At 39.0% G+C, this 25,518-nt stretch overlaps 1 protein-coding gene across 1 annotated transcript; it reads left to right on the top strand.

Annotated features, from left to right (window-relative positions):
• The first annotated feature begins 547 nt into the window (after nucleotides 1-547).
• On the top strand, nucleotides 548-20,943 carry B4GALT6 (beta-1,4-galactosyltransferase 6). The gene is made up of 9 exons (XM_053467656.1): nucleotides 548-864; nucleotides 12,705-12,821; nucleotides 13,407-13,520; nucleotides 15,535-15,659; nucleotides 16,847-16,963; nucleotides 18,120-18,307; nucleotides 18,938-19,060; nucleotides 19,504-19,605; nucleotides 20,204-20,943. The coding sequence occupies exons 1-9, from the start codon at nucleotides 747-749 to the stop codon at nucleotides 20,349-20,351; spliced, it is 1,152 nt and encodes a 383-aa protein (XP_053323631.1). The 5' UTR covers nucleotides 548-746; the 3' UTR covers nucleotides 20,352-20,943.
• Nucleotides 20,944-25,518: the final 4,575 nt, after the last annotated feature.

Here is a 25,518-nt window from a genome sequence, read left to right as displayed (position 1 = left end):
AGTCGTTCTCACCCGTTTTGTCTACATACCTCTCCTGTGTAACTAGTGTCTGCCGGTTTCACGCGTTGTGCAAACAAACCCCTTCCCCATTTATTTAAATGCCATAATGTGTAATCTCGCCATGCAGCGCTATGTAGCCTCACTGTATCGCAATCTCACATCCCTATAACGGGCACCTAACGCGTGTAATAACCCGGTGTATAACGCCACCCATCACACACTTGGCATATATTGCATAGTCTCAAGCGGAATATTATACAGTGTTTGCCAATGCATTCCATATGACCCCCGGTTTATAATGCACTGCTGTTTCATGGGTTGCGTGTAAAACGCCTCTCTGCCGCATGCCTTTAATTCCTCGTTCCATATCATTGGTAGAAACAGCACATAATTCCGTGTTATTTACGGTACACACCCCTGACCTCACGGAAACATCCTTCTCCGCCCAAATCAGCACCTTCCAGCTCTGATCTGTAATCTCTTCCTCTTTTCACCTCCACCCCAATCACTAGCGAGTCCCCCTCCCTCTCCTCAGCACTGTGTCCTCCCTCCTTACATTGCTGATTCCTTTCCTCCTCCCCGAGGGGGGGATCGGCATCAGGTCTTCTTCGTGCCATTTCCTGGTTCCTTCCTCTCCTCGGTGGTGCGTGTCTCTCGGTCTCCTCTTACCCGATGGGCTTGTGTCCCCGGAGGTACCTGTCCGCCCGGAAGCTCTCCTGAGAGCTGCTTGTACCCTACCGGGCATCATGAAGCCGCTGCTCCGAAGGCTTCTGCGGATTTCCAACCGATCCATCTTTGCATTCATTTTCTTCTTCTCGTTGTCCTCATCTTGCCTCTACTTCATCTATGCAGCCCCAGGAATTGGTAAGTGGGGCATCTGCCCACCCCCCTGCTGGCACTGCTTAGGGTACCTTAGCATATGGGTGCCCTAGGGCCTTTTATTTGGGGTAATACAAACCCCTGCAGTGGCAGAATCCCAAATGGGTGTGTGAGGTTTGGGGGTGGTTTCTTGTTATATGCAGATCTTGAACCTCGTTTGATTAAGATCCCAGAAGCTTTGGTGAAGCTTCGTTATTATGTTAATGTGTCTTTATTTTTAGTGGCTGCAACAAGATGTGTTTTATAGCTTTGTGGGTCTTTTGACTGATATGAAAAAATGAGTTCCATTACACCAGATATACTTCCTGCATATACAAATACATCAGAGGACAAAATCATTCGCAACATGACATTTATTCTCCAGTTAGGCCTTCAAATTTAGAATTGAAATACATAGTATAGTTTGTGTAAGTGTGATGGCCTAAGCTAATGACAAGTGTTTAATATTTAATACATATTTATGACATGTACACCTGTCAAATAGTTTGTGATGTGTGACCTTCTGTTGTAGAGTAGCAAGTTATTGGGTGTGAATTAGTGATTTATCTTTTACCGATATTTAAAAAAGTGCTGTTCAACTTAGACAATTTATCTATGAACCAATTTTGGTATATTTTCGCGAAAATAGATTTTTCTCATTCTATTTTGATTTTTGCGGCTTTGAGGTTTTTTTTTAATTAGGGTAAAGGTACGGTCATGTCTTCATTTTCCTCTCTATAGATCATATTTCCCATTCTTTACTGTCCCGGCTCCTCTGTGTTTTGATCACCTTTCTTTACTTTACTAGCAGCTGCTACCGTACCCCGCTGGGTCGTTCATTGAATCTGGTCAGCCACTTCCTCCTTACTAGTGGGTTAAGCAACGAACCCACGGCAGCTTCCAGTTCACGCCTGTTATGCGATGTATTAACGCTAAAGTCATGAAATGACTTTTACAGCTTCTGTTCTGAGCAGATACCTCCTATGCCCTGTTATGTTTCAGGAAGCTTGTGTGTGACAGCTCTGGGGAATGTACAGTATTACGCACACACACACAACCATTCAGGATATACATTGGAACAATAGTTTGGGGGAAAAATCTTAAAAATGTCAGTTATTTGCATATTGTTTAACAGGACGCGGTGTGGGTTGTGAGCTAATTTAATGGATGATCCGTAATTTCTGCAATGCCAATTCCTCAGTATTATGTTTTGGAGTTACAGGGACAGTCCTTATATAACGTCACAAACAAAGAATGCAAATGAAAGTTGTTTGTAAGTACTTTAATATATGTATTCTTTACTTGAAAGGGGGGCACCTACCTTTAGAAGAAGCTACCTCGAACTGCCCCTCTGTTGTGATTGTTAATGGTCAGTTGCTACCCAGGAAATCTCTTCCATTGAAATCGGTGGGAATGCTTTCTGTATGTGTAACGGGTCATTCGATCAACCTGGAACTCTTGTGTGAGCCAGTGATAAAGCTGGCTGGCAGTGAGTGTAGTGCGCATGTGCATTGATAAGTAGGAGATGTTTGGCCCAGCACAAGCCAAGGAACTGCAGGAGAAAAGAAAACATAATTTAAAGCGGACGCACAGCAATCATAGGCATTAAAATGCATGTAGTGGTTGGAATGCAACTTTAAGTCACTGAGTGTTTTGTTTATTAGACTTGTGCATCACGATTCGTATACATTTTAATATTTACCAATTTCGTTAATTCTTACAAATGTCCGAAAATGAAGAGAGATTTGCAACACAACAAATATAACCACAGCAGAGAGCTCCAAATCTTTGCATATTGTTGCTTCCGATGCTCACACACTCTTTCTCGCTCTTTCTCGCTCTTACTCGCTCTCTCTCGATGTCTCTTTACTTTTCCTGCTGACCGCTTCCGTGTCTCTGTCTTCTTTTTCAGCAGCTCTTCTTCTCCTCTTGCCTACACAGACTTGTGCACATGGACCAAAAACTATCCGGACACCAAATTTTGTTTCTTGCACTTTCGGAAACAATTCAAAATTCCCAGGCCTTTTTCCATTCGGAAACCCCCTGCTTCTGTTCTTTTATACAATTGCATTTATTTCCATTTGGTTACCAGCGTAACACTGGGGTCCCTTACATTTAAATCATTCTCATTTATGGGCTGCACTCTTATGCCTCTGGAAATTAAACTAAACTATGTGACAAAAAACCCCAAAATAAAGTTGATCAACTGTTCTCCAAAAGAGGCCCAAAATAAAGCCTACATATCACCCAACATATCTAACTATGCGTTATGTAGGCCCAATTTAACCTATGAAATTTACCCTCTTAAATGTACCTTTTTATAAACTCAATAGTATAACGAATAAACCTCTAAATAATAATAGTTTTATGATAAATGCATTTGGAGAAAAAAGTAGATTTGGTTCAATACTTTAAAGCTGTATGGCCAACACATTAAAAATGTTGAAATATTCAGACTTTTTCAAAGAATACATTTTTTATTTTAAGCTCCTAAAGAGCAACTTTTTGCTTTGGATTTCCAGATAATAATGCATAGTTCTATATGGTAAACAAATCCACTTATTAAAGTATACATTATGCAGGGCCATTTCTGCCTTTCCTTCATAATAGAAATTGAATCTTGCCTTTCTGTGCCAATCTGACTCCCGTTTATTTAATTTTTCATCTCTCTGAATAGCTCCAACACCCTGTGTGAAAACCTTGTGCAAAATATGAATGGCTGATCTTTGCCCACGGTGTTGTTGTTATTATTATTTATTGTTTTATATAGCGCCATCACATTCTGTAGCGCTGTACAATGGGTGTTATCTACTAGATTTAAAGTTGTCCACTCAGCATCTTGTAATGGTGGGAAAGTGAGGCTTGATATTCGAAGGTTAATTGCTCAGTGGGTTTTGCGATCGCACTTTTGTTTTTCGGGAGGGAGATTATTTGAAAAGAGGGAGCTCGTTTGGCAGGTTGGTGCTTGGCGTCAGGTGTAGTAATGCAGCTAGTTGCTGTGCCTGTTTGATACATGTAGTTCCAGCTATAGCTTATTATTATGTTTGTACATAGGGCTGGGGACTTAACTAAACAAAGAATAGTAGCTTAATATGTATTTAAAATTTGGGCATGGGGTGTAAGTGTATGGACAAAGGAAGGATTTACTCGGCTAAATTTAGTAGCGGCAAAAAAAAAAAAAGAAAAACCCCTAAAACTTGATCTCGCCTCATTAACTGCTAGATACTGATCCTTCTCAGCCCCACCAAGGTTCACATTAATTACATTAATGCTCCTGAAGAAGGAAATATTGGTGATTACTGCAACATCAATAAAAAGGGAGAAATAATGTGTGGCATAATCACTCGAATCCTAGAAACATAATGTTAAAGTGGATCTAAATGTTTGTTCCACTGTTCTTTTTCTGTTGATTAAACCTTGTCAGCAGTGGTAAGTGATACTTCCACCTGAATTAAGGACTATATCGATCTTCACTGGAATACACTGGCAGACATCACTGCAAGTATGCTACTTTTATTCTTATTTGTGCATTCGTTTGCACTGTGCTTCTTCTGGCTAATAGCATGTCATGTAGAAATGCTACACATGGGGACTTGTTTTGTCTACACTGATCACTTCGAGCTTTGTCAGTTGTATTAATTATCGGGGCCTGAAATGTCAGGCAGTCAAAAGAAGCATTTCAAACTTAATTATCCTGGCTATTGAATTTTAGTCAACATACCTGCATGAAGTGAAATTACTTAGAACGGTAAATGGAGTTAGATGCAGTAAAGATACAATACCTTTATTGGGCAGACAAAGGAGTCCCGTACGTTTTTGGTTAACTCAGAAGTCACACAACCTTATGCGACTAAATGTCAGGGCTTGACAAACCCTTGACATATCACTTTATGGCGGTGTGTAAGGATGTACCGGGCTCAGCCTACCTGCTCTCCCAAGATGGGTGTGCTGACCCAGTAACCAACTAACCCAGGAGCCCAGAAGGGTCACATAACATGCGCGGTGCAGTTGAGACAGGTGTCTGCAATGAGGGAGGGAGAAGGGGGAGTACTGTAGTGTGTATGTATAGTACCAGAGTGATTGTGTGTTGTAATGTATGTTGTTGGATACTGCGTTCATGCTCATGTGTGTATAAGCATATGGTGTTGTGTTTGTGCTACTGTATGGCATTAGTGTGAGTGTATGTCAGCATATAGTCTTAAAGTATGTGTGTATAAGGGTATGATGTTGGCATTTGTGTGCATGAGTATGTTAGCTTGTGTTAATGTAAGGTGTCTGAGCATATCTTATGATATCGTGTGTGTCTTACAGTGTGTTAGTGGTAAGGGCATGTTTGTGTACAATTTAATATTTATTATTAACTTGAAATACCAATAATTGAATTTAATTTATCAGCTTATTAAATATTTAATGCATTGTTCAATACTTTATTGAAAATATTTTCTTTTTATTACATATCTTTTGTGAGCTATCTTAATGACCTTTTATAATGGTCATATGGGGCATATTTCTTAATTATATTTCTTAAGGTGACGTGTAATGCAGCAGAGAAGGGAGATTCAGGTTCCAGGTACCCGGAGCCCTGCCTTTTCGGGATGTCGATTGTTGGATTGCTGATGTTTGGTGCGGGGCTAGTGATGGGCCGGTAGTGGGGGCATGCCTCAATGTCTCTTCCCCAACCAAGAAAAGGTGTATTTCGCCCAGAGGGTTCCCAGATATGGATATGCCTGAAACTTTAAATATATGACACTAAAAACATAATTGGGGAAAAAAGCTGGCTACTGCATTTTTCAGCCTCTCCTAGAATTTGTAAACCTGCTCGATGGCTTTTTTTTCTAACAAGATATAACCTCAACTAAAGACTTCTCTTAGAACCAATGTAACTTTTACATTTTACATTTACTTCCCTTAGGAATGCGCCAGGCACCCAAAAAGAATATTCACAAAAATGCTTATTGCCGACCGTTTTAAAATATACTTTGTTTGCATCTAATTTTGTTCAGGGAAAGAAAGTCACCGGTAACCGCCTTACGTGGCTCTCTAATCTTTCCTCCCATACTTGAACAGCCAGTGTTTCCATATGATGCAGGGGAATAATCTACATATGATACACCTTCACATGCTGGCTGGGTATATGTGGCTATTACTGCTTTTTGTATTGCGGTATTTTTGTGCATGCTGTAATGATGAGGTTAGCTTTAGCACAGATATTTGTTTTGTTAAAATGGAATAAGCAGTTTGCATGAAGTACGCTCTCGAGCACACATATATAGTATTTGGATGCTTTTAAAATGTTCAATTTTTGGATAATTTTATTCACGCTTTTAATGCCAAATATGCATTTGCATCTTATCGCCTGTTGTGTTTCCATAACCGTTTTGTATGGATGGGTGTTGGCTGCTGCAGGGTTCTGTTTGTTCCTCAATTACATTGTCATAGTGAGGAGCAATTGTCATGAAACAATCATGATGCAGGTTCTTTTGAGACACAGTTCTGTATGGAAGGCCTATGTTGTGCCTTTTAAAGCTGCTAGGTTTCCTGTTGCTAAAGAAATTTGACTCGGTTGCCTCCCACGCAGGTCTGCCTAGCATTACAGCTCCCTTTGTGTTAACGCAGGCGTTCTTGGTTCTTTTCAGTCCTCTGCGTGAAATCCGTAAACTGTTTTTTTTTTTTTTCAAATTAGGGTGAACATAATCTGTCAAATGTTGTATTGTCGCATTCTTTAAATAGTTGGAAATGTGACCTAAAAAGGTTGTATCCCCTTATAGTTCACTGCTGTTGAGTTTTAGTGGTGTTTGCCTTTTGATTATATTATTTGTAAAGCTATATATATACCTTTTATACTAAAGCAGGCTCCATTTGATATTTACAGATTGAAATGACTTTGCTAAAGGGACGCTCCTGTACTACGGTATTTCACATTAAAAACACATGGGAACCCGCTTTCTTAGGTGCATCCATTCTGCAGTTATTAGAGCTGTGTGTCATGTGACTCCTCCCCCAGTTGTCTCTGCTGAAAGCAGGCAGCATACCACTGTACGCTTCTTGCACATGCCCACAATAACTCCCATTCTAGTGGGAATTGCAGCAGCCAATGACATGTATGCTATCAGTACACTTATGTCTTGTCCAACTAAATGTGATTGGCTGCTGCTTCAGTGAATTCAATATGGCTGCTTCTGAGCATGTGCAAGAAACTTACATTCTAATACTTCCTGGTTTAGTAGAGGCAGCCGGCCAAGGACTTCACTAGGACAGAAGTCTCGTTTTCTGACTTCAGTGCCCAAAGAATACATGCAGCAGCATTCACTGGAGCCCGTGCCAAAATGAAACAAACTAAAATCACTTACTGACCCCTTTAAGCAGAAAGGAAAACAATATTCTAATTGTGTTCTACATAGGCAAGGGCATTTCTATTGGAGATGGTTTGGGGTGTGATAGTCCCCCTTAAACTTTTTGATCCCTCTATTTATATGGTTATTCTTCCCTTTTTATTGGCACGCATTGCATGTATTGTAGCCTTGGGAGTGAAAGCAATAAGAAATGAGGTGATTTGAGGACAGACGGTTTGCTCTCTCTATATACATAGTGAAAATTACTCCCAATGAGTCATATTCATATGGATATGAAAGAAAAATGTGACTAAAGTGAAGTTGGATGTCTTTTTTTTACTTAGGCAACTTTCCTTTGCAATATTTAAAGGGACAGTTTAGTATCACTGACAGTCAATGTGAGTAGCTTTTAACAAGCATTCTTCATAATAACCCCCCAAAAACACATTTACATGAGGTACAAAACTAAAACCCTGCAGCTGCTGTCTCCCTTAGTGAAGTCAATGGAAACACATTCTCCGCATCTGTGCAGGGGGGCTGACTGCTAGCAGAGGGGGGCTGACTGCTAGCATGGGGGGGGCTGACTGCTAGCATGGGGGGGGCTGACTGGCGGTAGGTACATCATGTACATGGGATGTGTTGAGCCGCACACATCTTCTGCATGGAAAGTAACTGGGTTGTGGGGAAAAGTGGCAAATCCATATACGAGGGCGAATTCTGGAAAATCCTCCTGTGCGTTTTAAAAACAGACAGCATGAAAATGTATTTAAAAGGGCCACGCAGATGTGGTATACGTTTAAATGCATATGATTGCTGGAATGTCCCTTTAAAATGTGCACAATACTTGCATTTATCAAGTTAAAGCCATAATTCCCTGCTGAAAAGGAACACCAAATGAGAAGCTATCGGAACCCTGATGCGGGCCATACCTGTACTGTGTTTATATTTTTAGATCATAATTATGTTTAGTATAATAAACCATATTATTAGACATTTTTTTTTTCTTCAGTCTTCTAGATTTCTTTTAAGTAGTACAAGACTGACCAACTAGCTAACAAGGAAGTGTGTTTTCTTCACTTACTGTTTTGTTTATCCTGACCTGATAAACTTGTTCATCCTGACCTGATAAACTTGTTCTGCATCTGGCTTCAATGAAGATATATTTAAATTGCACAAAATCCTTTAAACATGTATAGGTTTGAGTGTACATGTACGGAGCCGACCACACAGCTCCTCCACTTCATGTGGTTACATGTAGTGTAATCAGGAAAGCAGTGTTGCAAAATTCTGCTTACCTGACCAAGAGGGAGTAACAACTGTTTCACTCACTCAACCTATATCTCATTTTGCACTGTTTCATTTTTTTAAATCAGCCCAAAATAAAAAGGGCCTGTTCCCTCGGGAAGCATGCAGGCTATTGATGTTGAGCACCGGGGTATGATGTCATATCCCAGCACTGAAGCACAACGGAGGTCTCTCACCACTGGAAGTACAAAAGGTGAGAAATACGAGATAAAGTTAGAAAGTGGAGAAAGATATAGAAGAGAGATAATGAGAAGAAAGGGGAGAACGGTGTATGTGTAAGTAAGTATGTGTGTATGTATGTAAATGAGTGTGAGTATAGGCTTGTGTTCTTGGGTTCTTCTTTCTGGAAGGTAGAAACTACACTAGGCGTAGGCACACCATGCAGTGTTGGCACTGCAAATATTTGCCATTTCCGGGCTGGATTGCCTGCTTTTCAATAAGATGCACTTTTGTGGGTCAGTTTTTAAATGTTTATGCTCTTTTGCATACCAAATCTGAAGGGAAACCAAATGAAACTTAGAAAAGTCATATAAAAAGTTTTTAAATGAAATTACCACATATAATCAACACAAGACAAGGAAAGCAATATACGTTTGCTTTTTTTGTGTGTATTTAATGCTTTACAGAAACAGTATAATCATGGCTAAGAAGATATTCTTCTCATCAGCATTTAGTTTATTTATTTTAGTTTGTATTTGCACTAGTTTTTTGAGAATGAAATGTTGCTGTCCTGCAATACCTTTCTGCATGTCGGTAAGGAATCACTCACCTTGGGAGACATAATTAAGTTAGTCCCGCTTTTATTCTGGGATGCCTGCCAATGTTTCCTGTTACAAATAACAATGGTCTCCGAGGCACCATTTAACAGTAGCTGGGGAGACACGAGCCTAATGAGAGCAGCTTGTATTTGTTTCAAAGAGACGGCCTTTATGGCAATGGAACCGGAGAGGCAGGCCTGTCCAGGGAAATAAAGGCTTGCATCAAAACACACCTATCACTTTATTATATTCCAAGGAAGAGCATCCTTCTGGCATCGCATTTTTTAAACTCATCAAATACCTAGTGTACTATAGTCCTTTTTATAAGGCCTATGTGCTGTTTTTGACCATACATTTTTTGATATTTTGGAAACAATTAGATCCCATCTTCAAAAGCAATTTACCCTATGCCATATTTTGATGGTTAAAATGTTTATTGATTTATTTATTTTTTGTAAACCTTTGTCTTTTTTCTAGGTTAATAGAAAGCTGTTACTTTTAAAGATTGTACACCGCCTTTAATTTGCTTTAAAATCCGCCCGCCTCATGCATTTATGCATGCTGATTCCAACACTTAATTATGCCGATTCTCTAGTTATAGCATATGCAATTTCATGCGCCTTACCGACATGCTGAACAACATGCCTTGCTGCTAGAATGACCATGGGTAGGACCTCTCTTTGTTGGAAGAAGTTTGGGATGCAAAGTTCCTGGAAGTTTTGAACCCATGGGGAGAAAAAAACACTATTATTATAAAAACTTAAATTTGGGAAAGAAGACGTGCAATTACTTTCTTTGCATACGTGGGGGGATATAACTTCATAAGGCAATTTCGCTTCTAATCACCGCATCCACAATGCAAACTAGCCTCACCAAATATCTCCCAAACAATTACCCTTTATGAAATACAAAACGAACACACTATATGTTGAATTTAAATGCCTAGTATAAGTGCTTTATTGATATTGGGTGAAAGGATAGTGAGTTGAGTTAAGTTTGTAAAATGAATTGTTCTAATGAGTAAACATAACATTGTAATATTAGGAGTTAATGACGTGCTGTGAATCCTCATTGCTTAGTAAATGTATTGAAATTGTCAGTGATTTGGTAGCATTGGTGCCATCTTGAAAATTAAAAAAAAAAAAATCACGCAGTCAAGTTTACAGGCGCTCCAGAGATGGATATTTTTAAGTGACTAATCTAGGGCTGCAACTAACGATTATTTTAATAATCGATTAATCGGCCGATTATTTTTTCGATTAATCGATTAATCGGATAAAAAAAAACAATATGCAAATTTTTCGTTTATTTAAAAGAATTTAATGAACTGGATGTTAAAAAACAACTTAAAATTTACATTAACATTCTTATTTTGTTATGATGTAATAAAAAACAATATTTTCAAAGTACAAGAACCCAAACACAATATTTATGAAACAAAATAACCCCAAACATTCTGAAAAGAGGTGGACTATTACTGTTCAAGAAACTTTGCCCCAGCACTTTGCACTTTGCACCCAGCACTTTGCACCCAGCACTTTGCACCCAGCACTTTGCACCCAGCCCTGGCACTTTGCACCCAGCACTTTGCACCCAGCACTTTGCCCCAGCCCTGGCACTTTGCATCCAGCACTTTGCACCCAGCATTCAGCACTTTGCACCAGCACTTTGCACTTTGCACCCAGCCCTGGCACTTTGCACCCAGCACTTTGCACCCAGCCCTGGCACTTTGCACCCAGCACTGGCACTTTGCACCCAGCACTTTGCACTGTGCCCCTGCACCCAGTCTCTAACTCTGCCCTGCACCCAGCCCTGCCCCCACATTCTGCCCTGCCCCCACACTCACACTCTGCCCTGCACCCACTCTGCCCTGCACCCACACTCACACCCTGCCCTGCATCCCCACCCCCACTCTGCCCTGCACCCAGTCTCCCACTCTGCTCTGCACCCACACTCACACCCTGCATCCCCACCCCCACTCTGCCCTGCACCCAGTCTCCTGCCCTGCACCCCCCACCCCCACTCTGCCCTGCACCCCCACCCCCACTCTGCCCTGCACCCCCACTCTGCCCTGCACCCACACTCACGAACCGCTCTGTGCGAATGGAGCCACTCGCACAGAGCGAACCGCTCTGTGCGAATGGAGCCACTCGCACAGAGCGAACCGCTCTGTGCGAATGGAGCCACTCGCACAGAGCGAACCGCTCTGTGCGAATGGAGCCACTCGCACAGAGCGAACCGCTCTGTGCGAATGGAGCCACTCGCACAGAGCGAACCGCTCTGTGCGAATGGAGCCACTCGCACAGAGCGAACCGCTCTGTGCGAATGGAGCCACTCGCACAGAGCGAACCGCTCTGTGCGAATGGAGCCACTCGCACAGAGCGAACCGCTCTGTGCGAGTGGAGCCACTCGCACAGAGCGAACCGCTCTGTGCGAGTGGAGCCACTCGCACAGAGCGAACCGCTCTGTGCGAGTGGCTCCATTCGCACAGAGCGATTCGCTCTGTGCGAGTGGCTCTGTGCGATCCGTGCACATAGACATGAAGAATACTTACCTCCGGAACGCGTCACATCCGTCACGTAGCTAGAAGGCGGAGACTGCAGAACGTGTAGCAGAAGCGGGGAACGCTCGCGGAGGTAAGTAAAAGGAGCCGAGTGCTCCAACAACGAATTGATCACTCGATTAATCGATAACGGAAATCGTTATCGATGATTTCCGTTATCGATTATTATCGATTTTATCGATTCGTTGTTTCAGCTCTAGACTAATCCCACTGTTTTAATCTAGTGTCTTCTGTGTTTTATTGGCTTTTTAAGCTTGTATCTCACAGCTGGTATCCTATCCAAAAAGAACATAAAGATGTCAATGACAGTGCTATGAAAGCAGAATACTGTGTTTTTATTTATATTGAGCTATAATCACTTGAGCACCTGCAGTAGTGGATATTTGATAGGGTGCTGTTTTTAATGACGCACTGTGATATCGTGTGATATTAGCAGCAGACATCTAAGATTGTATGGGATACCGAGATGAAAGGGAGACAGGTATGATTGAACGTTTTGTCACATCGAATGGCCTTATGTTGCATATCGTGATGTTTGGCCATCACACCTCGTACACTGACATCACATTGTTGCTTGGGGGTATAAGTCAAGGTGATTGTATAGACCTGCATAGAGAGAAATATTTTAGATCAATTATAGATTGATCGATGTCGCTCTACACGGCCGTTTGGGGGAAAGTTAGCAGACTGTATCAGGTTTACAGATAAAATCGCGACCTTGAGGACCTCATCCATCCAGATTTTTAAATTGCCCTCTTGACCATCAATGCATTTGGAGAGAACATGTTTAATATTCAGCTTTAATTATTTTAGTAATCATGTCTATGGTAACAGTGTGGTATAAATTGTATCATTTTACTTAACTTTCCCTTTTTTTCCTTTTTTCAGCAAATACCTACCTCTTCATGGTGCAAGCACGAGGCATAATGCTGATAGACAATGTCAGAACTATCGGGCACATTGTCAGACATTACACTAATAAAAATACCACTCTCAACGGAACAGGTAAAAAAAAAATAGTGCGTGTATTTGGTGAATACATATAAAGCAATAGTAACGATAAGTAAATCTAAACCTGCTTGGTAATTTGTGTGCCTGTAGGTAACACAAAAGGTGTACTCGGAGTTCCTCAATATATATATAAATATATGCAGCATTACTGCATTGCGTTTTTGGATCAGACTCTTCCAATTCATATGATCTGGTTGCTATACATGTATAGATGATTGGATTTGTTACAGCTGAACTTTTTTTTTTTTTTTTTTTTAAATGCTTACACATATAAAAGCAAAATGATTCTCACTTGAGCTTTTTACGACTAACTGCAAGAGCGTGGAATTAACCCGCGACCTGCTGCCACCATGCTGTTTTAACCTTGAAAAACTTCATTAGCAGTTCTGAAGCTTTTTTTTTTCTTTTTCATCCCCTTTTTTTTGTCTTTCACATAGACCTATGTGTTCCTTGCATTACCCGCAGTGTATTTTGTTTCAGATGTTTTTTTCGTCTTATGAATCACTGCAATGTATTTGTATATAAAGAAGTATAATTATGTTGGTGAATTTCAATGTAGATCTTTTCTCCCATTTTTAGATTATCCTGATGGCACCAACGCTACTGATTTCACTGCTCAGTCAACAGTGTATCTGCCAGAAAACTTCACATTTTCTAAACATCTTCCATGTCCAGAGAAACTCCCTTTTATGCGTAGGTACATTTTACCAAAAGGTTAAACTCAACTAGCTTAATGGTTCATATGTTTGCCGTTGTACATAATCTACCTTTATACAGCTCAGAAGTTTGATTAATGACAGTATTTTAAAAACGAGATTTACATTAATTACTTTGTCGTGTGCATATAAAATATGGCCTTCCTAATTGCCCTACATTTAAAATGGTTTTAACTTGATGTAAAATGTTATAAGAATTCTGGAAAATTGCTGGGGTTAGATGTGTCTGTCTGTTCCTTGGTATTTTGAGCTCCATATATTCCAAAAGCAGTTTATATACTTATCATAGGGCTCGACAAATCCCGGGCGCCGGGTTGGCTGCCCAAATCACTACCTGGCACCTGGGTGGTATGCCTGGTTCTCGCATCTCCCAGCTCCGCGGCTGCTCTCAAAATTGTATAACCTAACTTAGAATTGTTGCGTACACTAACTCCCCTCTTACTTCCTCAGACCTGTCTGCACGGCATGTAAGCTGTCCGCTGGTGTCTCTCTGGGCTGTGTAACTTGGGCGCCTGGGTGCCTTCCGCCCGCGGCACCTACCTCTGCATTAAATGGCGCCAAGAAGCAGAGGTGGACAGGTCTGAGAGAGAAAAGTGGGGTATGCAGCAGTCTTCTCTTGATCCCTGTTGCATCTGCTGATGTGTTCTACTCTATGCTCTAAGTAAAGTTATACAATTTTAAAAACAACATTGCATTTGAAACCACCTTTATTGTATGTCTCAGTCGGGCTGGGAGGCAGGTCGGCAGAGGAACCGCACTGAGAGCGAGCCGCGGCCAGGACAGCAGAGCATCAGGCACAAAGGTACCAGGAGTGAGAGAGGGCAATTAGCTGCAAAGTCCACCCAAGACCTCTGCCCTTCTGATTACACAAGAGCATATCAGATTTGACATGGAAGGAGTTAATTCTGCCAATTTTTTTTTTTTACGCCACTCTATGCTGAGCAGGGTATTATGGAAGATTCACTTCTGTCAGAGGTCCCTTCCTGGCATTTATTGTGCTTGTGTGGCTCATATTTTATAAAAAGGGCTTTGATTTGTATTATATGGAATGACACTAGATTAGTATGTGGTCTGGTTAGAATCTGGGCAGCTTGTGAAATCTTCCTGTGAAATTCTGATTTTTGACAATGTCTGTGCCAATATTTTTAACCCTTGAAATACCCTCCCCAAATATTGTTTGGCCCAGGGGAGAATACCTGATGTGTCCTTATTAATTGATAATTAACGTAATAACACATCCAATATTTAATGGTACAAAGAGTTAAGAATATTAATCCATGACATGTTGCTGTTAATTTGGGTGTCCTGATGAATATTATATTTTAACAGCAAAGGCATAATATTATTTATTTTGTTTTAAAGCTCCCCTTTGGTTAATGGTTAAACATAATTGGGGGGGGGGGGGCTTGCTTCCTTTTTTTTATCCATGCTTAAATGCAGTTTAGTTAGACGCCATATTTAAGTACAAAATGTGGTGGAACAACCATAATGATGGAGGTCTAAATTACTCTTGAGGGCTAAGTCATCTTGGAAATAAAAAAATATAAAAGATCGAAACATTAAATTACTTAGTGCTTAAATGTAGAAAAAAATGGAAATATTGTTTTATATTGTGGCTGAAATTTAGCTAAATAGCTAATGCTATTTGGGATTTGCGTTGGGATCAAAACGGTGGATGATAAATAGGGTTGGCCAAGTAACTTGACTCTTGGAAGCTGTCTCTTCTTAGTTTTCTCATCTGGCTCCTAAACTGTAGCATAATTAAATATTAATCTTTATGAGCAAATCTCTTTTGGTGGCTCCTAAATGTTTGTGTGACTTGAAAAAATGCACAAATTACTAGATAATGGAGGTGACTTGGTGAATACAAGACTAGAATTTAGAAACCACTGGAAGGCAGAATCACAAACTTGCTTTGTATGTTGGATTTTATAGTGAAAAATACTATTTGCTCCTAATCTGACCCATAACACTAATTTTATACTACACAGGCGGGCCTACAAGTATCAACATGAGTGAACTTACTTTATATGACGTGCACAAGCTCTTTGCAAATGATACAGACCTTGGACCTGGTGGTCACTGGAAACCCAAAGACTGTACTCCTCGATGGAAAGTGAGTGAATAAATGTTTCCTGAGGATAGTTCTGTTATGTGTATGTATCAGTACGTATATACTGTATGTACGTGTCATAACAGGGCAATGCCATGTTGGTTAATCCTCATACACATGAGGCCGCTGGGAGGTCCGCTTGCAGTGGTGTAACAAGTAGGAGAGGACAAAGGCTGAATGTTGAAGCTCTCTTGATAATCAACAATAAAAATCCTAAAAGAAAAAAATAGAAATAACTTAGTTGGCTTATTACATTTTCTAAAATATAGATAACTTTATATTTGAACAACATTTTACATATAGAAATATGTCTTGATTTGGTGGAGATTGGAGGCAGTAAGCTTCATGTCATCAGTTTCCTGTCCCACACTCACTCATGTGCGCTTCTACCATACCTGTGTGTGTGCGTGCATGTATGTAGGCTTCTACCATGCCTGTGTGTGTGTGCATGTATGTCGGCTTCTACCATGCCTGTGTGTGTGTGTGCATGTATGTCAGCTTCTACCATATCTGTGTATGTGCATGAATGTCGGCTTTTACCATACCTGTGTGTGCGTGCATGTATGTCGGCTTCTACCATACCTGCGTATGTGCGTGTATGTCAGCTTCTACCATACCTGTGTATGTCGGCTTCCACCATACTTGTGTGTGTGTGTGTGTGTGTGTGTGCGTGTATGTCGGCTTCTACCATACCTGTGTATGTGCATGTATGTCAGCTTCTACCATACCTGCATATGTGCGTGTATGTCGGCTTCTGCCATACCCGTATGTGTGTGCATGTATGTCGGCTTGTACGATACCTGTGTATGTGCATGTATGTCGGCGTCTACCATACCTGCATATGTGCGTGTATGTCGGCTTCTGCCATACCCCTGTTTATGTGCATGTATGTCGGCTTGTTCCATACCTGTGTATGTGCATGTATGTCAGCTTGTACCAGTCTTCTAAGCAAGTCTGCATTACACCCGTTGCGCTTTTTGTTCTGTGATTGATATGAAAAGCACTCCATTGACCTTGTATGACTTTGCAGCTGATTCCATCGTGTGTGGCTTTAGTGCTGCAGTGGCATAGCCAGAGATCCAAGTTTCCGGTTTAATTTTTATGATGGTATTAAGTGTGTCCCCTGTGTATATGTATAAAGAACGTTCAGACATTTAAATGAGTTTATTAAACACTTAATATTATTTTAGGTGGCAATCCTTATTCCATTCCGCAACCGCCACGAGCACCTTCCTATTTTCTTCAGACACCTTATACCGATGCTTCAGAGACAACGGTTAGAGTTTGCCTTCTATGTCATTGAACAGGTATATTCCGAATACATTCAGTTATATTTAGACACGTTCTTTCTTTTCAATGTCTTCTCTTAAGCTGCAGAAGGTTTATGCTGAAAGACTGGTCTCTTGTATGTAGGTCAGTGCTTCTAAAGCATAACCCCTCAAAGCATTGACAAGATACTTCTATTTTTGCACTGAAATGATTCTTGATTCATTGATGCTTTTGATTTTTTTTCAAAGTAAACGAAAAAATAAAGGATTCTCTTCTGGTTCCTTTTAATAAAAAGAGGGAGATTTTGTTTTTCTAAACTTGCAGGTCTCCTGAGTGAACTCCATATACTGTGCTTTCTCCTCTTGAGGTTTTGTGCCAGAATTATAATTATAATTGTAATGTAATGTAATATGCCATCCAGTCAAAAGGTTAGATCAGCGCCTAGAAGCACACTGCTGTGCAGGATGCAGTGCAGTCATATTAAAACAATTCCTTAACAGTGTATTTAGTGGACAGTGCCATCTAGTGGCTTCTAGTGGCCTTTGTTTCACTATTGTTTGCTTCTAATCAAACTTATAACCAGTTGACTCTAGTGTAACAAGCCATATTTGAGGCTAACCATGTGTGCTGGATAGATGTCGTTTTACTTATATTTAACGTATGGCATAATTAGCTGGAACCTTAAGGGTTAATTCTTATCTATTATCAAAAGTGATCGCTACCGGCAATCCATCTAAAATGATTTCTTGTATATGGGCAACCATCCCTTACCTGCCTGCCGAGAACCTTGCATGTTTTAAGTTGAACACATGAGACTTTTGTTAAAGTCAAAGCCTCTCTTACACTTAGACAAGCAGGCTACTTCCACAGTGAAGAAAAACCTGCCGACTGGTCCGTACCAGTTTCTCCAAGTATAATATAAAGAACTTAAATCTGATTGTAGCCTTTAGATAACTGGTGCTATTTTAATAATTTTAATAATTATAATAGTAATAAAGAACCAGCATTTTTTTTTAAAAAAAAAAAAACTTTAACAGAATGCCTAAGAATGTTTAGACATATTCCTAAATCCTTAATACAGGTTTACTAGATTTGCCTGCTCTATGATTATAAAAAATAATTACTAATGTGGTATTAAATTCATCAGATATATGCCATTCATGCCATAATATTTTTTTTTCTGTTATTATTAAGGCGGGTACACAGACATTCAATCGGGCAATGCTGTTTAATGTTGGATTTAAAGAAGCAATGAAAGATCGCAAGTGGGACTGCATAATTTTTCATGATGTTGATCACATTCCAGAAAATGACCGAAATTATTATGGGTGTGGAGAAATGCCGCGGCATTTTGCAGCAAAGCTTGACAAATACATGTACATGTAAGCTGTCAATATATTTTATTGTGCTTGATTTTTAATACATGTGAGATGACTTACTGTAGCTGTTTGTTTTTGACCTTAGCAACTAACTGGCTTTCTATGGAAAGTTGCTTTTCGGACTGGAATTCCCCTGTAAAACTCTACTGACGTAATGTTTGTTACTAGACAAACATTGAATGTGCTCTCCTGGCATAGTGAAACACAACACAGTTGCTAAGATATGCCCGTATTTCAAGCATTGAGGGTGTGATAGAAGCTGACAGAATCTGTGTGTTCTGTACACAAATATAAGGCTGGACATTTGGCCTCTGCTATAAGGCTTATAGACCTGTAGTTAAGGTAAATCATAATACACAATACGGCATATAGAGGTCACCAAATGTCTCCTGGTTACCTTTATACAGCTTATGGGTCAGATTGCCAAAAGACTTAGAGGACCCCATAGATTTATCCTTATGTGACAAATGTTATATAGTGCATAGTATGGAATACATTATCTATAGACTGGTTAGGTTTCGTATTGTAGTGCTGTTTACAATTACATTTCTACCAGCTGATATTTAAGATGTGCTCTGTTGTGTTTAACTGGTGTGTTTCACTTCCTAACAGTCCGGTAATTTTATTTTGCAGTCTTCCATACAACGAGTTTTTCGGAGGTGTTAGTGGTTTGACTGTAGAACAATTTAGAAAGATAAATGGATTTCCCAATGCCTTCTGGGGATGGGGAGGTGAAGATGATGATTTGTGGAACAGGTGAGATTAGTCAGTACAGCAAAGTGGTGACTGAATTCCACTTGTAAACCTCATGTTGTATAATTTATTATGAGTAGACATGAATTGTTACAGCTAGAACTGGGGGTTACCAGTCCTGGAAGTTTCACCTCTAGGCTCGGGCTTGCCACTGCCAGCAGATATAGCTCTAGTTACTTTGTATTAGGTATTCATGGAATACTTTGGGTAGAAGCTGTTTGGCTTATACATCATGTCTGTTGTTTTATTGTTAAATTATATTTAATTTATTGCATTGCTCAACTTTGGGTTGTTCATAAAAGTAGAAAAAAACATCTTTTTTACTTTTACAGATTCGTCGATCATTAATATTTATTTGAGAATGTTGATATTGGTAGAGGAGCATTTTACTGTTAATGTGGTAATATGTGCTTGTCTTTCTTCACCGTGTTGTTTTTCAATCTAAGGGTCCACTATGCTGGTTTTAATGTGTCTAGACCAGAAGGTGATCTTGGGAAATACAAGTCAATTCCTCATCATCACAGAGGAGAGGTCCAGTTTTTAGGCCGGTAAGTTCTACCATTTTTCTTTAGGTTCAGGTATTTCTTTCTCTAATTAGACATAAATACAGCAAACAAAACTCCAACTTGTTTCCTGCTTGACAATAATGAACTATCCAGCATGCATTTTGGAACACCATAAATCCCCCTTTTTTACTGGGCAAATCGGATCACCTGAAATGAGATCCATGGATTTGCCGGCTTCTCTTGCCTTGGCTCAGGTCATTATTGATGAGTCCACAATCTGAAAGATATTGGGTAAACGTTGAGATTTATGAGGAAAACCATGTGTAATCAACAACAAATAAAACATGAATGCTCCTCTAGAGTTTGCTTAAAAGCCCCAGGGCGCATTTCTAGAACAATGTGATGAGTTGCAAGTGGACGTTTAGTTTTAAAAGCCCCCATGACCTCCAATGACCACTTCCATAGGTAGCACATTCTTAAAGTTTTAAAGCACAACCTTCTCTATTTAAACCAGGACCGTGATTGTAATAAATGGCTTTCTCTTTTTTCTGCTTGGGCTGTGATAGATTTTATATAATATTGATATAAAATTAAATGGAGGAAAGTTTAAGATTCATTTTTTTTCCCTTTGTTTCTACAGGTACAAATTACTGAGGTACTCCAAAGAACGCCAGTACCTTGATGGGTTAAGTAATTTAATATATGCTCCAAACATTGTAATCGAGAAGTTTTATAAAAATATAACCGTGAACCTTGTTCCAGAACTGGCTCCTGTGAAAGACTACTAGTGGCTGGTGCTCTGTTCAAAATCGGCGTGCCAACTGGAGCAAAGACTATATTGTTGTGACAAAATGGACCAGATCCAAATGAGATGTAGTGACTGATATCAGAGTTACAATTACTTTATCTGAATGTTTGCATTATTTTCTGAAGCCAGCAGCTGCTATCTCAATGTTTACAGCAGAAGACTTCTCATAACACAAGCCTTGTTTCACCAAATACTGTATTTTTACAGTTTACTCCACTGTACAGTGATTTTCGGTTTAAAAGCAGAATTCCCTCCCCCCTTTCCTTGGCAAATCTAACTGAAGTTTTAGCTTTATGTGTTTCTTTTAAAATGGGGGTTTTTGTTTTCTATTGAATTTGTGTATATATTTATGTACATATGTGCTCTGTGTAAATACATTCATATTTCTGTGTATTAGGCAAATGTATGTATGCACACTATAATGGTTGTAAAGTTACTCATGGTTTTTAATGACTGACACAACAGCATGCATTTAGGTGTGTGTGTGTGTGTGTATATACATCTATGTATAATATATATATAGTGTGCATACATACATATACGCACATACAGTATATATCAGTATATTAATTTTACTAACTTTTCTCCTAAGCTGTGTAAGCCCCTGCATTATTTTGTGGTGCAGGAGATACCAACGGCTCTGCTGTTGTTGAAATAAAATCACTGCAATACCGAACAACAGTTAACTATGTGGCTGGCTATAAGGGGGTACCTATAGGTAGCTATTGAGCTATTCTGTAACCAGAATTCCCATGATGGTCGGTAGTCATTCTCAAAGACGAGCGCCCGTGACTGCCTGTGCAGAATGGGAATTGGAGCTGGTGAGCTAAGTGCTATAGCTGCCCCTCTTTTAGCCGATTTATCATTGTATAACAATAGAGCGTCTACTGAAGAGAAAACTCTCCTGACGGTACTTATTAACTTTATCCCATTTCAACCTGTTGCATGAAAGAAAATGTACATAGTAATATTTTTAGCCACGACTAAGCTGGATTTAAATTTTAGGAATGGGTTATAATGAACGGCCAGCTATGACTGTAAACTGTTAAGTTTGTGAGCTTGAGGCCTGCTAGAAATGAGTAAGGGTTCTGTAAATTGTCGCTTGTTGTTATTCTTTTTGCTGTATAGGGGTCAGCTGTCTCGTTATCTGATGCAGTCTTAGGCCCAGTGGTACCGAATCTTATGTTCAATTATTGCCATCGTTTGTGGAAGTACGATTTTATTCTGTGGCATCTGTACAATATATTTAAAGTCACATATCATAATCTAGAGATCGTAAAACTATGTGCCAACTACATGAAATGTCAGGGAGCTGATGCCAAGAATTAGTCTTCGTCTGTTTTTTTTTTTTTAATTTTTTTTTTATTTCTAACTTATTTGTAGATTTTTTTTTATGCTGTGTATTTTTCATTTGTTGAACGTACTTTTGGTTAAACTCAAAATGAGCCAAAATGTTTTCTTCCAAGGAAGCTTAACTTTTAATATTGGTGATTGTTTTGCTAAAAGTAAATATATTATTTAGTACTTTATTCTCCATTTTTTGGAGGTGTTTTTTTTTTTTTTGCCTTATTTTTGAGTGTTGTGAAGATATTTTCTGTTAAGAGTTTGATTGCTTTGTGCTGAAGAATACAAAAAAGATTTTTTTTGTTCAAACTAGTATTATATTTCACATTTTAGGGTTCTGTTTTCAGATTTTTGATCCTTTTGCTGACATTATATTTTAAATATCTGAGTTTTTAATATTTTGTTTAATTTCACACCAACAGTTAAATGCATGATTTTCACACTGAATTTAATGAAAGGCCAACCTCAGTGGGCTTTTGCTGCTAGAAGGTGCCTGAGCTGGCCTTGGAAATGCTTAATTCAGGAGAAATGTAATTTTATTTAACTATACCTAATACAAGACCAATAAAACCTTTCTCTGAGAAGCTCACAGGATTGGACCTTCATAATGTATAGTGATACCTGTGTAATTAAACTGCAACTCTCCTAAGTATTTTCCTGTGCAACTGGACGCACCATCGAGCCCAGCAGAACCACAATGCAGGGAACACAGGGGTTGGGAATTATTTTTAGGAATAGCATTTTATACATTTTAATGAACAACACTTTTGGGGTTGACTGTTCTGTTAGTGGTGATCAGTGGCATGTCTGTTGTCCATCCAAATGTGCACTCATCAACTTATTTAACACAAGTTAAGTCCTACCTTTCTCGTCTGTTATTCAGTGCACAGACAGTTACTCAACTTTTCTACACCGTACACAATGTTTGACTTCATACCACTTGTTATTGTTTACAGTGATTGGATTTTGTTAATATACTTTCTAATGCAAAGTGTGTTACAATTCTGAACATTTTTCGGATAGCTTGAAAAGTGAAATGAGTGGCTACATAATTGTTACCAGCTTTTGAACTACAGCTCCCATGATGCATTGACAGTGCTAGCCGGGGGTCATGGGAATTTGAACAGCTCAACCTATACCTTTTTGGCCATATATATATTCTATTCATATATATATATATTTCATATTAATGCAGTTTGATTGTAGTGCATTCTTCTGACAAAATCGAGCAAAAATCCTGCATTTTTTTCCTGTGCCTTGTTACTATAGAAATATTATAGTTAAAATATTTTGGAAGCTTTATGGGCTGATACTGTGGACTGATTACGTGCAATTTTTAATAACTGAAAGGCTTGTAAAATCTTTGTTGCACAAAGTATTTTTTGTTTTTTCTTTTGTGTCAAATAAATTACAGGCTAATAGTTTTGTTGTGTTGGGAAAGATAGCTCATCTACTAAATAGCAATAATGTCTCCACCTTGGATGTTTACATTTATTCTTTCGTGGAAGAATATGATCGAGATCTAATGTTGACATTATTGCATTGCATGTTTGATTTGAAATGATCTTTCTTTGTTATTCGTCAAGTCTGATTTTCATATTAAACAATGACTAAAATCAAACTTGAATTGCAGGTCTTTTGTTGCACTAGTAGTTTTCCATGTGTATATAAACAATATACTCCTTGTTTTTGCATGAATTACAGACTTGTCCCTTCTAAAACAAACAAAATTAATGCACTGCAATACAAAACATGCTAAAGGATTTCAAACAAAGAATTTGTGTGCTTACATTTGTTTATACTGAGGTGTTTATTAAATGCATGGAAATGAACCCAAGATGCCGTGTCATTTTTCCAGCTAAAAAATGTTGGTGTTTGCTTTAAGAGGTGCCGTTGAAGATGAAAGGCAGCATGGCTTTGTGTATATCCGCCTCCCAATCTTAATCCTGTTATTCCATAAAGTTTTTCTGTGTTTTTCATTTTTTTTAGGAGCATGGAGTTGGCACTCTTAGTGCCTAGCGGTGCTGTTATTTAAATCTAGCCCTGCCTTCACCAATAATGAATCTTTAGGACTGACATTAAAATTCTGTGATGACCAAGAAACCTTATTGTATATTAACTGAAGAGATAACACGTATTGTCGGCTATTAGAAGTTTCTCCTTATTTACATTCTGTAAAATATGTAGATGTATGGTAGAAGAACAAAGTTTTAGGCTTTAGTCAAGAAACATAAGTGCAGATGCAAACACTACACTTTACTGAGACGGTGGTAATTAAGTGGAACAGCCTCCCCAAAGAAGCTATGGAGGCCAAGACTGTTGAGGAATTAAAACATACATGGGGTAGACATAAAACTATCTAAAAACTATGATGAGACCAAGGACTGATTCAAATCAGAGTTTTGACATCTGGAGAAATGGGCAGACTAGATGAACTGAATGGTTCTTAACTTCTTTCAAATTCTATGTTTGCAACTTTGGACTATGCCTGTCCCTTGCCGTTCCAAGTAGAACGAAGGTGAGATTGACTGCTTTTATCTAGCTAGACAGGAAGTACAACCATACATGACCAGAACCAAAGGAAATTATAAAAGAAAAAAACAAAGTCATGGTGTACCTTTTTGAGGCTGACAAAAGCAGTTCCATAATGGGCCACTGGGTGAAAAACACAAATTGACTTTTTTTTTTAGCTACTTACATACCTATTGAGTGAGTTATTTTTGTTGAAATCATTTCTTGAAATTCCAAGGACGCAAGTTTTTTTTCTAAAAGACAAAAATTAACCATTGAATGGGGATATATTTATATCACTATTAAGATGAAACATAGCAGCTGCTTGCTTGATGGATGGTCGGTCTGTGTAGAGCTAAATCATACTAAAAACTAAAAAGCATCATGTACATGTACTGTCAACCTCAATAAGGTATTACGCAATCCTGTGATGTCTCTGACGGAATTCATTCAGACAACTATCCCCCCAAAAATGGCAAACTTTCCAAGATAGAGAAAATAGAAGCCCAGAAATAGATATGCTTAACCATGGCAACTTTGAACAGTAAGGATGCCAAAAATAAAATGGCCAGTTAAGAATGAGAGCTACCAGTCACTTTTTAATGTTCGTAATTTAAAATGTTTTTATAACTATAAGCAGAGCATTATAGCAGTTAACAAAATATTACTGTGAAGCAACATTTATTCCTAGAGTGCCATACTATAAATGTACAGAATGTAGGTTAAATGTAATGATACTGGAACATATAGTTACATTTTGAGCATCGTTAGTGTAAATATAGATGTTGTGTAGCACAAAGACTGCCTGGATAGTGTTTTCACTGATTTTGAGACCTGTTTAGGCCTCAAGCGGGCATCGTCAACAACAAAAACTACCTACAATACTACAAATGTTTATAAACCAGTATAAAACAGAATGTTAGCATTATTAACACCAACAATTTTCCCTCTGTCCCCGGTAAAGTTGTCATCTTCTCCACAGGGCAACTACACAAAAACAAACCGTTCACCCCACAAATATAAACTTATGATAACCAAATAAGTTGTATTTAAGGCTTTTAATGTACCAAAAGTGTCTTCAGCAACCACCTGGACTCTACTTTTATTAATACTAATACCCTCTTTACTAAAAAAAGGTTTGTTATAACCATTTTGAATAAACAGAAAAACAGCAAATCTGTGAGTTCAATTTATGACACAAAGGCAGAACTTAACTGTATTCTATAACTGAACTTAACTGTATTCTGTAATTGAATGTATATGGTTAAAAACCAGGGGTAACCTGCACGGTA

This window comes from Spea bombifrons, chromosome 5 (genome assembly GCF_027358695.1).
Source record: "Spea bombifrons isolate aSpeBom1 chromosome 5, aSpeBom1.2.pri, whole genome shotgun sequence".
NCBI classification, from domain to species: Eukaryota; Metazoa; Chordata; class Amphibia; order Anura; family Pelobatidae; genus Spea; species Spea bombifrons.
This window is presented reverse-complemented; position numbering and strand designations above follow the sequence as displayed.